Source organism: Rhodnius prolixus, unplaced genomic scaffold (assembly GCF_049639745.1).
Source record: "Rhodnius prolixus isolate KJV_2025 unplaced genomic scaffold, Rpr scaffold_7, whole genome shotgun sequence".
Classification (NCBI taxonomy): domain Eukaryota; kingdom Metazoa; phylum Arthropoda; class Insecta; order Hemiptera; family Reduviidae; genus Rhodnius; species Rhodnius prolixus.
In genome coordinates this window covers 33,936,249-33,955,214 of record NW_027411582.1, presented here as the reverse complement: position 1 = coordinate 33,955,214, position 18,966 = coordinate 33,936,249, and the positions used below count along the sequence as shown (strand labels likewise).

General features: G+C 31.9%; 1 protein-coding gene across 14 annotated transcripts in view; it reads right to left on the bottom strand.

Moving 5' to 3' along the window:
* LOC141447499 (uncharacterized) overlaps positions 1 to 18,966 on the bottom strand; it is a 52,476-nt gene that overhangs the window by 5,802 nt on the left and 27,708 nt on the right. For 2 of the 14 annotated variants that reach the window (XR_012454368.1, XM_074115117.1), the window contains exon 1: positions 13,451 to 13,587. The exons of 7 other annotated variants lie outside the window; for them this stretch is intronic. Coding sequence is in view for 4 of the 7 variants with exons in the window: in XM_074115117.1 (XP_073971218.1) it covers positions 13,451 to 13,572 (122 nt within the window). In the remaining 3 variants the exon portion in view is untranslated. Of the gene's footprint in view, positions 1 to 2,406; positions 2,631 to 9,466; positions 9,892 to 12,573; positions 13,196 to 13,450; positions 13,588 to 15,073; positions 15,331 to 16,651; positions 16,789 to 18,966 lie in introns of those variants that run through there. 5 more of the 14 variants (XM_074115119.1, XM_074115118.1, XM_074115120.1 and 2 more) reach the window with 5 other exon arrangements.

The following is an 18,966-nucleotide window of genomic DNA, read 5'->3' as shown; positions in this document are numbered from 1 at the left end:
TTATTAATAAACCTCAACTATCTAGACTCCAAATACTAAACAGAACTTAAAAACATAAAAAACAACCCACTGTATGGAAATTAGGTGTTTTAAGAACTCACAACTTACATAAAACTAAACAAGTCTACTGGTATATAGAATGATACTCCCTAACTCAGTTCCAACTAGTTTCCTTCAAGACTGAATTAAAAAATGGAAAGCGTGAACTTTAAAAAGCTATTGGAAGGCTGCGGAGTCTGGCTGGCGCAATAACCTCACCACTGAAATCAACTAACTGTTGATATTAGTTCGTATGTTTTTTTAAAATTTTATATTTACAAAAAAACAACAACAACAACAACAATATAATTGTTTAAACATGATTTAATCCATTCTAAAAAATTTGTTTAAAAAATTGATTAAAACACTTCTATAAGAATAAAACTAAAAATAAGACCAGATCTCAGACAAGGTACTGAGAGCTAGATGATGACAATGTCAATAATTGTCTGCTGAAGCGGGATCTTCAGCGAATTATGTGAGTACAACGATATGAGAAGTAGGACTTACGCCCAAAATTACAGCTCTGGATAGGAAACAAGATGATCACCTTGGTCATCTAACTGCATTAGATCATGTAGTGCTTTCTAATTACTAATTCATTGTTTACATTTATTGTTATATTATGTTAATATTTATAATTATTATCACTGTTTATTAAATAATGCTTTTATCTTTTTAACATTGTTTATTGAACTTTTTTAAATAAAATATTTATTTTTTTAAGTATATTTCTTCTATTAATAAATTTACTTTAAAAAAAAATAATAAGGGACATATTACCCGATATATACATACTACTGAAAACACCATACAATGCCCTAATAACCCTCCCTCCTCCATGACTGCCTAAAGAAAATATCCTGAGAAAATGGTTCAATAAAAGTTGTAGAGAATATGAAGCAATCAGTGCTTTAAGTTTTAAGAAAAGCGGTGCTGGAAAAACGTTTTCAAAATTTCAAAACAGAAGAAATGCTCACGATTTCAATAATTCTTATGAGAAGTAAGAGAAAATAGAGTCATTTTTTTTTTTAAATAACTCATTCTAGAATAGTTTTTTAAAATAAAATTAAACTTGTCTCCCTAAGTTTATTATTCACGGATCGAAAATGAATAATATTTTTAGTCTTAGTAAAAAAAAAATTAAATACTAAAATAATGTAAACATGTATAAGGAAAATACACAAGATATAGCTGACATGCGAGGGAAATAGAAAAAGAAATATTTTATGGATATTGGAACTTTTAACGCGTTTGACCTTGAATATATTTGATTTCATATACTATTTTTACAATATCATACTGCTCTCATTAATTGTTAAATAATTCGTAAACGGCAGTAAGAAAAACAAACATATTATAGAAACAGCATTCTTAATGCCTCTACTTCATTAAATGAAATTACACCATTAAAGACAAAGAAAAGTAAATAATATCCTAGCGCACAAATAAAATTTGTTCCAAAGCCCTGAAAGACCTAGTCCTTTGGTCGAAAGCTTGGCAAAAATTAAAAATAATGACTGTAATTGGCAAAATTATTTCTTCCTTTTTTGGTGAGAAATAAAGGTTGAAAATAAATGGGAAAATGAACTTGAAGCTAATATAAACTGAAGGAGCAGAACTACAATTAACTGAATAAAAATAAAATCATATGTTACATAAATTGTTCGACTGATAAACATTTCTGTCATTGCGGACCCATGTGATCTATCAGTGTTGTTCGTGTTTTCAGGCTACGATGTCCGTTTTGGCGACAGGATCCAGGAACAAAAAAAAAATTTTTTTGAAAATTCAGTACCTCTGGACAGCGGTATCTGGTTTTGTTAACCAGAAAACACTGTATGTACCAGAAAAAAAACTGTCTATCACCGGAAAAAGAGCTGTAAGAAGGTGCTAAGAGAAAATCTAAGGAAGGGCAGATAGATTCGAACTGGTTCGCCGCAGGGAATCCATTAAACAGTTTCCATCTCTTAAGATTGGCTGATTAAGACAATAAATGAATAAAATAAAAATACATAAATTTTAAAAAAATCTATACTCTTTTTTTTTTAAATAAAATGGATTTTAGAAAATGAAGTGTTTATAGTTTGAACTAATACGTAAGTTTAGAAGAGCAAAAATTTCACTAATTTTAAAAAGTTGTTCGTGGAAAATTATGAGTTTTAACTTCAAGCTCGAAGTTATATTACTTTATTTATATTATTATTATTAGTAAGTTTAACAATTCATTCTAGAATCTTTTCTCAGATTAAAAAAGCGATAACATATTTGCACTTTGTAATACTGCAAGGCAAAAGACCTTGATGAAGCGAAAGGTCTCCATGAACGCACGTGACAAAACTATGTAAAAGGAAGAAGACGACTTACTTGGGCTTTCAAAGGCCTTTTCAATCACGTCTAAACCGGCAAGCATTTCTGTTTTGTAATTCCTGGTTAATAGTATCTCTCATCCAAACAATTACACAGTACTGTTATACCAGAGAAATGAATCAAAAGTAACAAAAACAAAAAACAAAAACAAACGGTAGACCACAACATTAAACTTATTCAGCTATATAATCTCAAGAGTGAGCCGCCTATACGTACGAATGTGTTTCGACTACTGGCACGACCTGGAACGTTATTATTGTTGTCATCTCAAACTGACGCGCCCTATCATTTCATTCAATCGTACGCACGCGCACATAAAAACGATAATATAAACTGAAAGTCAATCAATTATTTTAGTTTAGCCATACTAAAAGTCTCTTCTCTCAGTCGGCAGATAGGGCTGTCTGCATTTCTATCAACGATCCAGTATAACGGCACCTAGCGTGAGACAAAGCCATTACCAAACAATGCCTGACAATACAATACTGCTGGTTTCAATATCTTATAATGTAAGATGATACTTTACAGACAGACATTATAATATTGATAATTATTGTACCCAATTTAACAAAATATTTATGTATAACAAGAGATGCACTACATAAAATATATGAGTGTATTGTTATTTAAAATCCATAATACAGCATATATTCTTCTTTTCTAAAAGTCTGATCGTTTTGGATTTTCATCCACTTGTCTTAGTTTAGTCTGCCGCAAAGTATAAAATTTAAAGATATTTTCCAACTTAGCTACTTATTACTTAGAATTCGATAGCAAATTTTAAAATTTAGGAAGAACTCTTAGATAAAATTACTATTTTTGATATAATTTCTAAGTTCTTTATAGAAGATAAAACGATTCAAACACTGTCTTGCAATTTTTTTAATTAATAAATTGAAATTTAACATTTAGAAACAAAAGTTTCGGAAAAATATTGAATGATACTTCCTTAACATGCTAAATATTGTTCTAATTCACTGCATATGAATAAAAAAATAAAGAAGTACTGATCTAAAAGATAAACTAATGATGAAATGATGGTTCTTTGCTAATTAAATAACGTAGTTACATAATAGGTCCAATTATAATAATGGACCCACCTTAATATAAGGAAGTTTAAACAATTTCAATAATTAATATCCTCAATTATCAAAAGACTGGAACTATTGCAATCGTTTAGATTACCTTCATTGATCTTTCTACTAGGATTGCATTGATCGGTTGAGGGGGCTGGCACATCATTGTGTGAATCCGAATTGGCCTTGGCAATCTCGAAACATTATAGTGACGGAATAATCTGGAATTGGTGGCTGAGGGAGTTGCTAGGATTTTTGCACAGAGGTAAAAGGATATGCTAAGATTTTTATAGAAAAAATTATTCTGGATACTATAATGTACATATTTGTTAGATCTGGGAAAGAAGCCCATAAAAGTTCAGGAGACGGTTAAAGACTTTCTGTAGAAACCAACGACTCCTAAATTCATCACCTGAATGAGACCAGAAGTGGAGACCAACGATAACTTTACTTAGTGGAAACAACCTCCATCATCCCACATTTTCCTTATTTCCCAAAATTTAATTGAGAGATCAACAACTATTCGCAAGAAGTATTCAATCAGAGGAGTCTACGATGTAAATTGATTGAGGGAATAACTGAAATTCAAGCTGTTCGCTGAAAGCTGTTAATCACTACAGAACATGTTGGACAATATTTTTAATATTGACATCAACTTTTTATTGTTTTATTAAACAATAAAATTAACGCGGGTGAATCAAATATGAACCGGAATTTTGCTTTACAGTAAATACAATTTTGAATACACCTTATTTTTCTATATAATCTCCTCTCTTATTTACACATTTTCCCCACCAAATCGGACGTTTTTTAATTCCGTCATCAAAGAATGAATCTGGTCGTGTCAGTAGCCAATTGCGCAAGAACATTTCTACACCAAAGTGATGACCTTCCCAGGGGTGTAATGATGCACCCACGTCTCATCACAGGTGACAATGTACCTCAAGAAAGCATCCCCCTCTGTTCGATATCGTGTCAAAAGTCTTTCACAGACGGCAAGACCGGTTTGCTTTCTGCTCTTTGTCAAGAGGCGGTGGAACCCACCTTGCCCGACACTTTTCGGTAGCCCAAATCATCTGAAATGATTGATTAGGCACTCCCATATTGTAAGGCCGGCGGTCTCCTTTAATCATTTCACGGATCGCAAGAATATTCGCGTCACTGGTGCTCGGGTCCGAGGTCAGCGTGCATGGGTGTCATTTTGCACTGACTCTCGGCCATCGGAAATTTTTTTGAGCCAGTCGTAGACTTGGGTCCCTTGAAAACGTGTTTTCAGCGAACTGTGCAGTTAGTCGACGCAAAATTTCGGCAGGTTTTACGCCCTCCCGGGACAAAAATTTAATAATAATGCGTTGCTCAACAGACATGGGCACCTCTTAATCAGATATGGTGCTAGCTACTAATAGCCCAACTGCTCTCGCGAGCAGGACCGAGTTGCTCACCTCCTCTTTACATCCTCTCCCAACATATATTATGACGTCATGTTACTCACTTCACCTGAGGAGCGTCAATGAGAAAAGTCCGGTTAATATTTGATTCACCCACGTATTTTTTAAAAAAAATTGTTTATTCATCCAATGAATAACCAAAATAAATATTGAAGATCATTCACTACTCTCTCTCTCTCTCTCTTTGAGACAACACTTCACTCCTATTTTATCAGACAGTTATGTATGAACGAATACAAAGTGAGAAAAAAAAATTTTTTTTTTTGCTTTTGCGTTTGCAAAACTCTCAATTAACAGTTAGTCAGACAGTCTGAATCTAGCGCCTTACAGCATCTAACTATGGAACAATTATGAGGTAAATTTATTGAATCAATATTAATTACTTATCTATATATATATTTAAGTTCCTACACAGTATTAAACATGTATAAAATTAAGACACTAAAAAACTGTCATCTGTTAGAAATTCTCGAAGCACTTATCTATTTACATTTAACAATATCATAAAAAGAAGTTCGTGAAAATAATAGTACGTTATGAATCTGTTTAAAATATATACAAGTACCACTTCCGTTTCATAGTACATATCTTACAAAGATTCTTCATTAACTATCTCACTGATGAGACAGTAATGAGTTTGATAGAAGGTTTCATCTGATATCAAATATTTCTGAACTGTATTTTTAGCGAGAAATATTATGCATAAATAGTGATAAGATAGTAAAAATTAGTTTCCTTTGTTCAATGGCAGTGCTATCACTAATTTTTTTTATTTTTTATTATTCGTACGAGGTCATAACAAAATTTAAATACTCCGAGTTTTGCTTTCTTTCATGTCAACTAACACTTCTATTAGAAATTATGTAAAAGTGGCACGATCTAGAATCTCTACGTAAAGAAGACATTCTCAGCCTAGCTTTTAATGCCTAAAACAGCCTAAAATCAATTATCTTATTGGTAATCTTGGCCTAATGAAAAAAAAGCCAACACTAATTACTTTCTCTTGCCAAAATTAAAACAATTATTTTAATAAAGTAATATCTAACAACTGAACCCAGATATGTAAACTAAATTTCCTTTGATCTTTCTGCTTACTAAACACTTTTAGGCCCTTCATTTCACTCTCTTCCATTCACCCACACAAAGCCACTTTTTTTGGACTTAGGGGAATATGTCCAGGGAAAGCTCAAAATGGAAAATTTTCACGAAAAACCATGCTTTCTTTTAAGAGGAGTAAGAGGGGAAGTAAATTCTAGCAGACGTTTAGAAAATTGATTCTCTAAAAATCTTGCAACAGTAATGTAAAGCTAAAAATGCCTTAAAAAAAAATAAAAGAAGTATTTTATCGACTGAAAATGGTTAGGGAATTGAAAGTTTGGGAATAATAAAACCCAACTATAATAACATGGACAGTTTAGTTTCGTTAACTAACCTACAAGTCATTTTCATTTCATCAAATAAATTGTTAGTTTAAAAATGGAAATAGGATTAATTTATATAATCTGTAGAGAGTAGAGTAATTGCCTATTTTTTCTAACTACCACATTAGATGTCGTGGACAAAGGCGACTAGCAAACATACTTTACTGTAAATTTCTTTTATTAGCCATTAAATAACATCCATGGCCTAAGACCGCGAATCGAACCCAGTACCACAATACATTATATAATCTGTACAACAACAACAGATTCAAACAAAAACGAAAGGTCTACATTTGTTTGTAGGAACAACAAATTTAAAGTAACCTACTCATGTACATGTTTTAAAAAGAAACTTGCCGACTCGAATGTTTAAAATTCCAATATCAAACGCCGCTATCAGAACATTGAAGAAAAAGACACTGACAAGGATGCTCAGGTCCTTCATTGTCCGAACTTCTAGAACAAGATTAAGAAAAAAAAAAGTAAACACGTAAGATTTTATTTCTTACGAGAAAAAATATGAATTGTCATCATACTTTTAACAATACAATCCAGTTGATGGATTATCTATCACAGAATCAATTTGATGACCATAAACTAGAACTAACTGCCTATCTCGATTAAAAAAAAAAAAACAAATCTGCAGTTTAAACAGTTTTGCTGCAGAAATATTTGCAGCATAAAGTCCACCTTCGAAGTCCTCACTGACTGTCAAGAACTAAAGGTATCTATCTATCTATAGGTAGGTTTTTTTACTGCAGGGGATTGTTACTTGTTTTTGTTTTCTACATGAAATTGTACTGTACACAAGGATAGCGATACAGTGTGAGTTCAGAATGTTAGGGGTTCAATGTTTCGTTGTTAACCCTTCATCAAGTGATTATTAATGAATTCGCTCGCTCAAATCATAGGGATCTTTAAGACTGTTTAACAAGTTCGGTGAAGACAAGAATGAGAAGACGTAACCAATTCTTCGATGTTGTTTGGAAGCCAGCTCCACCGGTGTTACGAAACAAGCTTGACTGTAGAGAGCTTGTTGCATATTTTTATACAAACTTACTCAAGCAGATATAATTAAATATACTTATCTCAAGTAAGTTTATCGTAAGAGTTTTTATAATTATTTCAAGTAGAGCTCTATTTCACGCAGATAACCTAAATTAAAATTGGGATATAATTTTATAGTATTTGCAGCAGTTAATTATTTTGAACAATGCAAACAAACCGTTTAATTTAATATGATTGCACATTAACTTTTTTTCACGTGTTGAAACGACAATCTTTATAATTAAATGTAGAAAGCTTGCGACTAGTACAAGGAACTTTTCTATCACATTTTTTTTGGTTTTTTAATACAAATTGCTGCGAATGGACGGAATATAGCAAAGGTTTATTGTAACCTTAACAGACTACCTGTCAGAATACATTAATTATAATTGTAAAGAGGTTAAAATCACATTACTGTTGCAATGAAGTTTTCAATATTACATACAAATGATAATTATAGTTGACGCTCTCATTTTTGTTGGTTAATTTTCTTCAATTGCAGCAATAGGAAGTATTGCGTTTGTGTAAATACAACATGCGAAAAGGTTGCTTTTTAAGAATAACAAGACATGTTCATCAAGAAAACGAAGTTTCCAGCCACCTATTAGGACTGGGATATCCACTCTATTCGTTGGTCTTAGGCACATAAATGAGGGCATCGTGCAAGCACATTTTTAACAATTGCATTGGAAAATGCCACGCAGTATAAAAAAAAAAAAACACGTCGTACGATGGTGCACGTTTATCTTTTGAGAAAATTTAATAACTTCGCTAAAATTGAAACTGGAGTGCTGAAGTGTTCGTTGATTTCAAACTCAAGGAATAGTATCAGCGAAAGATCTTACAGAAGACATCAAGTTTGCTCACTAAACTGAAAAGACAAAGGGCAAAATGAGGTTTTAATAAATGAGAAATAAAATAAAAAAGAAGACTGAAATAAACTCGTCAACAATACAGCTGGTTAATCTAAAGAAAATACTTCCATATAAAGAGAGGGTTTAACCAGGAAATCTACGTTGCATGTTTAACAATACAACCTTTAGGGATGTCATTTCCGGAAAGTAATTAATACAATTATATTTATCACGCGATAATCTAGATATCGCTGAACATTGCTCACTCTGTTGCATCCATGTGTTACTGTATTATCTGTTTAACATTACTATCTCAGTAATCTTCTCTAATTTCGCGAGTATCTAAGAGATAAGTCTCTAATTAAATCTCATTCTGTTTATAGAATTATAGAAGTGATAAGCTTCCAGTAGCTTTACTTTCTTATTTCGAACCTACTTCCGTGATTGTTAAAGTAAAAGTCATGGAACCTCTCACACATTCACACAGAATACACAAACTTTCAGTCACTATAGTTTTTAAAGGCACCTACGTCTGCGACACATAAATAATAATGGTTCTACAATTTAGAATTATCATTCGATATTTAAAGAAAATCGTAAATACATTTTCTAGCAAATCTAAAAAGAGAAAAACTGAAAAATATTTTCAGAAATGAGGCACTAACTAACGGTGGATCGATCTGATCCATTACCTTATTATCAATGCTAAATTTACAATTTCTGACTTATCTCTCCTCTCAAAATACATACCAATTTGATCAGATAACTCTTGCGTTCTCAGAAAACATATTTTTGACCTTTCAAGGAGTAAGGGAAAGTTAAAAGAATGGAAAATCCTGAGGAAGTATTTAACATAATGAATTCCCAATTTCAAGAAACCTGAACACTGTTCCAAATTCTATTAGCTTAATGAAATCAATAACAAGCAATCTTAACGTCAATGGAAGAAGAGAAAGGACTGATAAAGTAAGAAAACTACTGATTAGAAGGTGAGAAGAGGGTAACCTCGAAGTTTACTTCCCTATACATCCTTTGTTTCTATACATAGTTTTCTACCTAACATGGTAGAAAAAAAACTTGTTCCGCCAAGTAATTTTTTATTATTTACTGAGGGAAGTAGCCAATGATTTTAATATAAAACATGCACTAGCCTTTCTATTCAAACATCATTAAAGAATAAAAACTCTTATTTAAAAACTACTTTCACTTACCTAATAAAAATACGATTTAACGGACAACATTCAATTTTGCAAAACGTTAAGATGTTTTTAATTGACCAGATGGTGAGCCTAACATAAATAACTCGTTCAGGAAATAAGTGGATAATCACTGGTTACAATGCCACCACCTTAAATAGCGCTACAATTACATCCGAAAACCAAGGTTTAATTTTTGAGTTAAAACTACATATGTCCTGCAGAATCTCCGTTCAACAAACGTTCCCTTAAAAATTAACAATTCTGTTACGTTCTGAACTCTGGGTTCTTGCAGGGTGAAGGTGGGGCTCAACGTTTCATCTCTTCTTACCAAACGTTTAAGCATGGATGATAAAAGCCTTCCGACAGGGCCTCTAATCTAACACAGGACTCTACAATAAATGTTACGCTTCATCCGTGCGGAGGTTACACTCTGTTCTCTGCTGTATCTACGATCAGGTGACTGCAATGGCAGTCTTTCCCGCTGCCTTCTTGACTGACTTTTTATTATTTGACTTCAAGTTATTTTGTGAATTCAATTCAAATGTTTGTGTTATCACATATTTGACAGAAAACTATCTTATATGGTTAAAAAGTATTTCTGCTGAAAGAAATAATAAGAGCCTAAAGAAATCGTTAGCCAACAACTCAGAACTATGGGAAATTTAAAAATGAGTTCTAGGATATTGATAGAACTTACACCTCAATCCTAGTTAAACATAAAATTACGAAGACTTGCCAACATCTCTTTTTTAAAAAAGAAATGCACTTCTTCAAAACACATTAAGTGGAAAATGTGTGATAAAATGTATATTTACAGTTTCAATCTCGAGATAGATAAAACAATGGTTGGATTGAGATTAACAAGAATTTCCGGCTGACGAATGAAGGCAATTTGGGTTGATTTTCTCGAATTCCTAACTTTCTGGCAACAACTAGAAAGAATGTACTGAACAAAAGGATCAGTGTTATCCTGCTATCGTAAATTGTACACAAAGTTGAAAAACTGTAATAAGGAGTTTTGTTTTCCTTTTCCCAGCAGAAAGATGGCTTACAACAATAAACCAGTTTAGGTTTATGATTTGAACATTTTGGTAGTTGGAAAACGCATGAAAATAGGCATACTTTACTTCTTTTACTAATAATATATAAGTTAAATGAAAATAGATAAAGTCATTTTCGAAAAAATCGCATCAGTAAAGGAGGGAGGAAGAGGATGAGCCACTTTGTCAAAGCTCTTGGAAGTACCACAGCAAAACAACTTAATATGTTGATACCTACAACCTAGATTGGGACTAAGTACCTAATTTAGTGTAGAAACTAATTGATTAGTCGAAATCGATAACTCAAGCCCACCTAAAACTCATATTGAAGCACACATACACATTTTGCACACATTATTTAATTATTTAAAAACTGGACATTTAGGGGTGCCGCATTATAGTGGCTTTATAGCAACTTCTTTTTTAAATAATCTATGACGCACTTCTGGTATACCGACCTATTAGAAAAGGTAATAGAAACAAAACACAATACTCAATAAGGTTTTAACTTTTCTCAGTCTTATTATTATTGAGTAATTCAGTTCACAGTCACACATCCTTTGAAGCAATGCATTTCTGGTAAAAACAAAATTATAATGTTTTATTATAAAAATATTGCACTCCAAAAGTTAGCATTATATTTATAGCATAATTAATTTCATTAAAAGTAAAAGTAGCGATAGAATTCAAAGATAAACTGCCCTAATTAGTATCAAAGTAACCATACTAATGAACAAAATTTCATCACTTCTCTATTCCAACATATATAACGAAATTCTTTGAAATTTCCAAATAAAACAGAACAATAACTTTTTAAAACATTTTTAAATATAAATGTTGGACTAGAACTGATTTGGAAAATAATTTCAAGGAAAATAAAAACTTCAAAATCAGAAAAATTGAAAAGCATTCCATGTTTTTTGGAATACTTCATCAATTGGTGTAAACCATTCATAAGACTCTTTCTCTTACTGCAGTAATTAATTTAATTAACAGATTTTCTTTTACTATTAAATTTTATATAACGTTCAGTAAATACGCAAATAACTTATTAGTATGAGCTTGCCTGAAAAGCATACATTCTACAGGTGGATGCGACTGTTTAGTCTGCCCACTAGTTTTAGCACCTCTATCAAGCCGAGCAGTATGGTTTCAGAATTTAATAAGTGATTTTCTATTAGAAGAGAATATACCAAGTTCGTTAAATGCGTTTAATGGGAAATGAAGAAGTGCGAAGTGCGTTGGTCAAATTAGGCACATCACTCTTCCTTATTAGTCCCTCAAGCTGCTAACATAAACATTGTCTTTGGTCATTCTGTCTTTCTAGTTTCCAGAAATGGAAGCACTTCAAGCAAATCAGCAAGGCTTGATCTGCGTTTGTCACGGCCCACCTATATCACACTATTTGTCGGATCCCCTCTAGACTGGGCATTAAGGTTGAAAGGAGACATCTCCACCAAAATGGGGCTCATATCTGAAACCTTCTTTAGAATTTGAGAAAACAGAGGAAATAATACTCATTAAAACTGAATTGGATTGTAACGGGTTAAAAGTTAAGGTTTAGGATCATGGGTCTCTCTGTACAATTTCCTAGACTATCAAAGATTCTTATCGATTTGTTTGGATAGTTGTGAATTTTAGGAGGACTGCAGGGAGCATTTGGAAAACTTATTACGACAGCCAAGTCCCTCACAATGGTAGAACTAGGTCCCTTCCTGCAGACGAATAATAATGTCACATCAAATATTATAAAAATTTCTTTAATTTACGGAATTCAAGCAATGATTGTAATGTCACTTCATTTTATAATATATTCAAGCAACCAGTGATTTTTCAAGTTTAGGTTCTTCTATTCGCACAAAAACACACGAACAGACCGTGCGCTTAATTTTCCCATAGTTAAGAAGTCTTAGAACATTTATTTCCGGTGGAAAACTCAATTTAAAATATTTGACATCCTCCCAATACTTTCTCTTACTACCTAAACAGGAAGTAACCATTCTTTGAAGTACAATGCAGTCAAGTAATAATGAAATGATTAATACAAGTGAGAATTAAAATAATAAATAAATAATTTACCTATTTATAGCGAGTGTTTGAGCCATAATAGTTCTTGTTTAATCGTCGTTAGTTTAATGTCTTGTTATCACATGTTGATTTTTAGTAAAAAAGAGAAAAAAATCAACGCAAGAGTCATTGCTAGATTAAATTCACATACAATTTTCCCCTCATTGAGAATTAACCTCTGAGTAAAATGGTAAATGAAAATAAATTAAGCAGGTTTTCTTCTTTTTCTTTTTTTAAAGATATTTTCCCCTAGTTAATAAACTAGGTCATAGAATTATCTTAGAGTATTGTCGATATCTTCCCAGACGATCGTGGTACTAGGTACTAGGCTGCCGAGGGGGGACCTTGGAAAAGTTTGTTTACTTTGTCGATTTCCCTTCTTCTTCTCTTTTTTTTCTCCGCTATTTTAAATAAACACCTTCACCTAAATTATCCGCGTAAAAAAACAAAAAAAATAACGTAACACTTTTAACCACAGTAACTAATATCTCTTCCCTAATCTGTTCGTACTCGCGACAGTCTCTATGCCCTGACGCTGTTCATACAACTGGCTGATGTAGACACACACACACATACAAACTTTCACCTCTCTAGTCTCAAGCCAACCGTTTCAACCGTCCGTTACCTGTTGTTACGTTGCACATACTGTTTTTTCCTCTCACTCAAGGAGAAGCAATGCAACTACATTGAGAATCCAAGGAAAGTAAATAAGAAGGGATTGCTATCTAATTTTACCATCTTCCATGTTATATCGAGATTTATTTTATTAATTCTTAAATGCAAAATTCGCTATTAGTAAATAAAATGGCCAGTTGGAAAAAAAAGGAGAATTTAGATTCTAAAAAAATCATGCAATTATAAAAAAGTTTTAATAAAACATACGACCTACCAGATGCTAGGGGACACGCTAGTCTCCTCACGTAATATTTTCGGTCTAAATAAATGTTCACGTATATGTACGTAAATTTCGGATGCAAACACTCTCTGACTTCCCCTTACCGCTATTAACATAAAGAAATTTATTTGAAACTAAAATTTTGTGCAGAAGCATGACTAAAAAACACTCGGTAAAATGGTCTATCCGCTCAACAAATTCTGAATTTTTCTCACGTACAGAAATTCCATTATTACTGCAATAGTAATGAGTTTACATTATACATAAATGATATTAAGCAAGGAAGTCAAGCAAAATTACCACTTGTAGAATCTATTTAGTCATTCTTAAAAAAATCCTTAAATTTTATATTTATTTACTTTTTAGTTTTGTTCGCAGGGATATGCCATTTCTACACACTGGATTAGTTCCACCAATAAGGCAAAATCTTACAGAATCAAGGACAACTGAATCTGTAGCGTATATATTCGAATTTAATGCTAATTTGTCTAATGCCTGTTTAGAAATACAGCACGAGGAGAAATTGGCCGCCAGAATTACAGAGAACTATGCCATTTACTGCGTTTTAGCTCGATCTGAGATTGCGTAACAGTAACTCACTTACTCTAGTCGTGGGTTTCAGTGCGTTTCTTGCTTCACTAACATCTTATTGCGCCTAAATATTGTTATTAATTTTTATTTTATCTTACTCTTCATAAAAATTAAAGTATTGCCAACGATAGAACAGTTTTTCTCCAGAAAAATCCGTTTTGAGATTCCCTGAATACGAATGGAGTAAACGAGAAGCGATAGAAAACGAGTGAAACAGTTATAAAGTTATGTCTGTGGACTTTCTTAATTACGGTTCCAAATCAAGGGCACTGTCTTGGAACTACGAACAGCGTCTTCAGTCCGCAGAAATGGAATTTCTAAGAAAAGTTAGTTAGAGATCTCTACCAGGAGGATAAATTGAAAAATGAGGATATCTGCAAATCTTTCCCAACGAGAGAATTAAAGTAAATAAGTTGGTAACACCAAATAAATATAGTGGTTGACAGCAGACTTTTAAGTACGTCATTTACAACTGGTCATCAAATAGGCCTCTGAAAAGGAGAATACTGTGAAGATGGGAACAGCTTAATCTATGAAGTGAAGAAGGAGAGATTGCAAATTTTAAGAATTAGGTTATCTGAAAGAGTCATTTTTAGATTTTTTAATTAAAATAAGTTTTTTTTAAAGATTTACTCGAACTAAGTGACTTCGTTTAAATTTCACACAAGTAAGCAGTAACTTATATTTAAAGTTGTCCCCTACTTCATTTAAGCGAGGATGGATTTACTCATTTAACTGAGGGTGGAAGTTATGCTCGACTACAAAAGCCCAATTATAAAAACTTGTCCACTTTCGTAAAGTTGCCTGAAGAACATTTTTATAAAGACTGATCGTGAATTGCGTGGTACTATACTACCTTTATCAGATTTCAATAAAGGGTTTTTCAATCAAATAATCTTCAATATGATACTAATCGTCTGAATAGAAAAAGATGGATAATGGTAGCTTATCCTCAATGTAAAAAAAAGCTCGATAATGTCCCTGGAAATATTAAAACTAAATTATTCTCAAAAGGAAAGCACATACCTAATACTTCTAGATGACCATTTACTGGAAGATGATATCGTTTCCTTATGAACGGAACTAATTAACTGCATTGTTGCATCAATTGCTCTTATCAATAGTAACAAGGTAACGAATTAACTTATGAACACAAACTGAAGTAGGTATAACAAAGAAAAAGGTACTAAAATAATAGCAAAGAAAAAGCAGACGTAGGTGGAACGTTACAAACTTGGTATCGTTGTGGGCGAAGAATTACGTACGTATGGTGCATGTAGGCTAAAAGAAAGAGGGGGCATTCAGGAATACTCCACAGACGAACTGAAAGAAAAGATCTGATGACTCATACAGTCTGGTAGTAAAGCAGCAGCAAGGGCTAAAAAAAAAATGGTCCCCCCTACGTTATAAACAAAATCCGCTTGTTTTCAAAAAAAAGAATAAAAAACAAGTTTAGCAAATAAGACCATAATTGATTGGACACTAGAAGATCGTCTAAAAAGGAAGTGTACAACAGAAACAACAAAATCAACTTTATCTTAGTCCAATAATTATAGATTTTATGAATAATTTTCTGGTAACATTAAATTTTATTAAGTTAAATGAAAGTAGCAATTGAATTTCAAGATAAAGAAAAAAAAGAACCTATAAAACTATTCTGTAAAATTGTATTTTTGTAGTCAGATTTTTTCAAATTCGAAATTCAATACATACTTTCGGTCAGAGTTTAAAGTAAGACGTTCCCCCTATACCAATCACGTCATATAGTATGTTTTTTGTAGCCGAGTCTCATTATAAGGGAGTATAATGTTATTTTCTGATATTTAATGAATTTCGCTAAAGCAATATAATCTAATAAAACTTATTTTCAATTATTTATATTCGAATGCTCACGGCACTCAGAGTTAGATCTCCAATTTTCGTCTGTAAACGTTTTTTCAAGGAAAATTTGCTTTGGTTCAGAACGGATCGCTTGAAGTGTAACATAGTGGTAGTTTATATACAGATATATATAAGCTCAAAATTTGAAGAAAATATTTAAGCTAGAACCATGAAAACTCAAGTAAAATGAAAAAATCATTAAAATAATTGATGTAATTTCGCAAATTAAAGAGAATAGATTCCCTCAATTTTTTTTGAAACTTGGCGTGTCATAATTAATTATCTGACAGAAGGGATTAAGGGACATCCCATTCGTGTGAGTAATCACACATAATTTTGCATCTGAATCTATAACTAAAGAGAGAATGAAAAATTAATTTAAATATAGAAAAACAAAATTGAAAAATAAAAGTGCTAAACATGACCTAAAAAAGCAGTTTAATAATATATTAATTTAAATAGCAGTGTCATTCTCGGTTTAAATAACAGATTTTTGAAAAATAAAACAAAGCATATGTTTTATCATACATGCTTCATTAAAATAATTAGCTAAACTTGGATAAAAAAAAAGAAAAAAGAAATCAATTATAGCACAAGAAACACAGCTAATATAATTGATAAATTACTTGGATGTTTGGCCATTTGGATAATTTACGATACTTTGAAACAACCTAAACAAATATTAACGTTTTAAATAACTAAATGGATGGATTATGGACTTACCAAAAATAAGAATTTCGTTCTGTACCCCAGACCATTGAAACCGAAATTGTTATTAAAAATTTATGCCAAAAAAAAAACTTTCTGGATATATTAAATATTTTTTAAATATTTATTTTTTCAAGAAATAAATTCGATTTAATTAAAAAAATTAAATAAATAAATAAAAACGTATGTTTAAAAAACAAACATATGCTTAAGTTACATTATAAGTCTTTGTTCTGTAAGTAGTAATCAAGTTTTAAGTTAATGGAACTGAACAAGCAATAATAGGGATTGACAGTGTGTGCTTAAGAAATATTTTGGTTTTTCTTACCCCTGTGGTTTCTCATCGGAAATATACATTACCAATCCCTGAATAAGGAAAGGTTTTTACAATCTGGTCTTTGTAAGTGGGTGAGCCAGCATCACAAAAGAAAATAAGGTAAACAGCAAGAAAGATCTAATTTGATTGAAAATGCGACCTGGTCGCTGATTTTAACTATCGTAGCACACATATATCCCAAACTGATTTCGGCAAGTCATCCTTCATCAAAGGTAGATAAACCAGTTAGGTGAAGAGTATTCAAATTCGACTGTTAAAATCACAATTTAACCCCTCCCTAAGAATTCCATTCCAACAAAGTTCCCTGAAATGACTGATACAAAAATGATAGACCAACATGAGAGCGTACACAAATAAAGGAAATGATTGGAAGAGATCATACATTTAATTTAATTCGTACTAATTTGGAATTTTAGTTACATTATTTGATTCTTATTAATACCTGCTTTAAAATCGTACCACATTCTAAAATGACAGTATATATATTGGGGAAAGCGTTACCCGTTTTTCCTAGACACAAAAAATGAATTTTCCTTAAAAAAACGCTCTTAAAAATATTGTTATTTCTAAATTTGTGCATGGAGATGCACTAAAAAGTGGAAACTCTAAAATTAAAATCTGTCATATGGCAATATTTCCTCTTGAAATTTTAAGAAGAGCTCCTTTCTCTTGCGAAGACATGATCTGGGTTCAAGGTAAAACTATAGAGTTCAAAAAAGTTCGTAAAAATTCAACATATAAGAGGATGAAAATAATTGTCCATCAGAAATTTATAAGCAATGAAATATAATACCCTGATTTCATTATCAAATAAATTACCAAGTTTATTTTAGACGTCATCTTAATATCCTTGGAGAGTTTAACGTTTGCCAAAAAAGAAGATCAAAAAAATTGTCTTGATATTACGTACAGAGAGAGACTGTGTTCAAAATAGAAAAAAAAAAGTCATTCAAAGAAAATTGATGCCACACTTGACCTTTTATTAAAAAAAGAAAGGAATAATATATGACGCCATTTCTTTAACGTTTACCCTCTACGATGGAAACCTAACCTACTGTGTACACAGTGTGAGAAAAATACAAAAAATATCTTGGTCACTTCAAATAAGACATCAGTTTATCTTTCTTTATTAAAGGGATTTTGGTAAATAACAAATTTATTTCTATTATGTGGTCTGTAGTCGAGACACGTAAAAATGGTTTGGTAACATACGTACATACGCACACTATCGATTTTGTAGACAAATATCTCGGTATTATTGGAGGACAACAACGGTTATATTCATTACTTTTTTAACAGTACCCATTTTCTTTTATTATATAATTTAATTGAAATATATGTACATATAAATTGTCCAGTTATGAAGTTCTACTAAAATGGTTTTCTTTTTCTCTCAATAAACATCAAATATCTACTCAAGGTTCTTCTATATTAAAACCAAGATGTTGACTAACAAATTGTCTGCTTCAAGTAAGATGTATCATTTCAATTCATACGAATAATCAAATTATTGTGTCAACACTTCAAAATTTGAATGTTTATATACAGTTGAAGTATCAAGTTCCCCTAAACATGAAAAAAGCGAATAAATAAGCCGCTGAAAAACGAAAAATCACATTCAACTTTCAGATCGATTATTTCGTGTGGATAACAAAACCAAGTTTCAATGAAGCATCCAGAATGTCCTTTTTTAGAGAAGGGACAACCTTACTATGATAGGTTGTCCAGGATACGGTAAGCGGAAAGTATATCAATGTTATTTTGATATTGACTTCCTTTTTCTTCTTAATCTTCCTCCTTTTACCATGTCTGCAGTCTTCCATTCAGTGTTGTCCGGCAATTTTTCTTCTCTCTTGGTCCAGTGGAACCCTCTATTTTTAAATCCTTTGAACAATATCCTGATCACAGGTTTTTAAAGGGCCACCCTCATTATATTGCCAGTAAGTAAACCTTCGTTTCACATATTAACTTGGCAATACTGGCTCCTCAAACT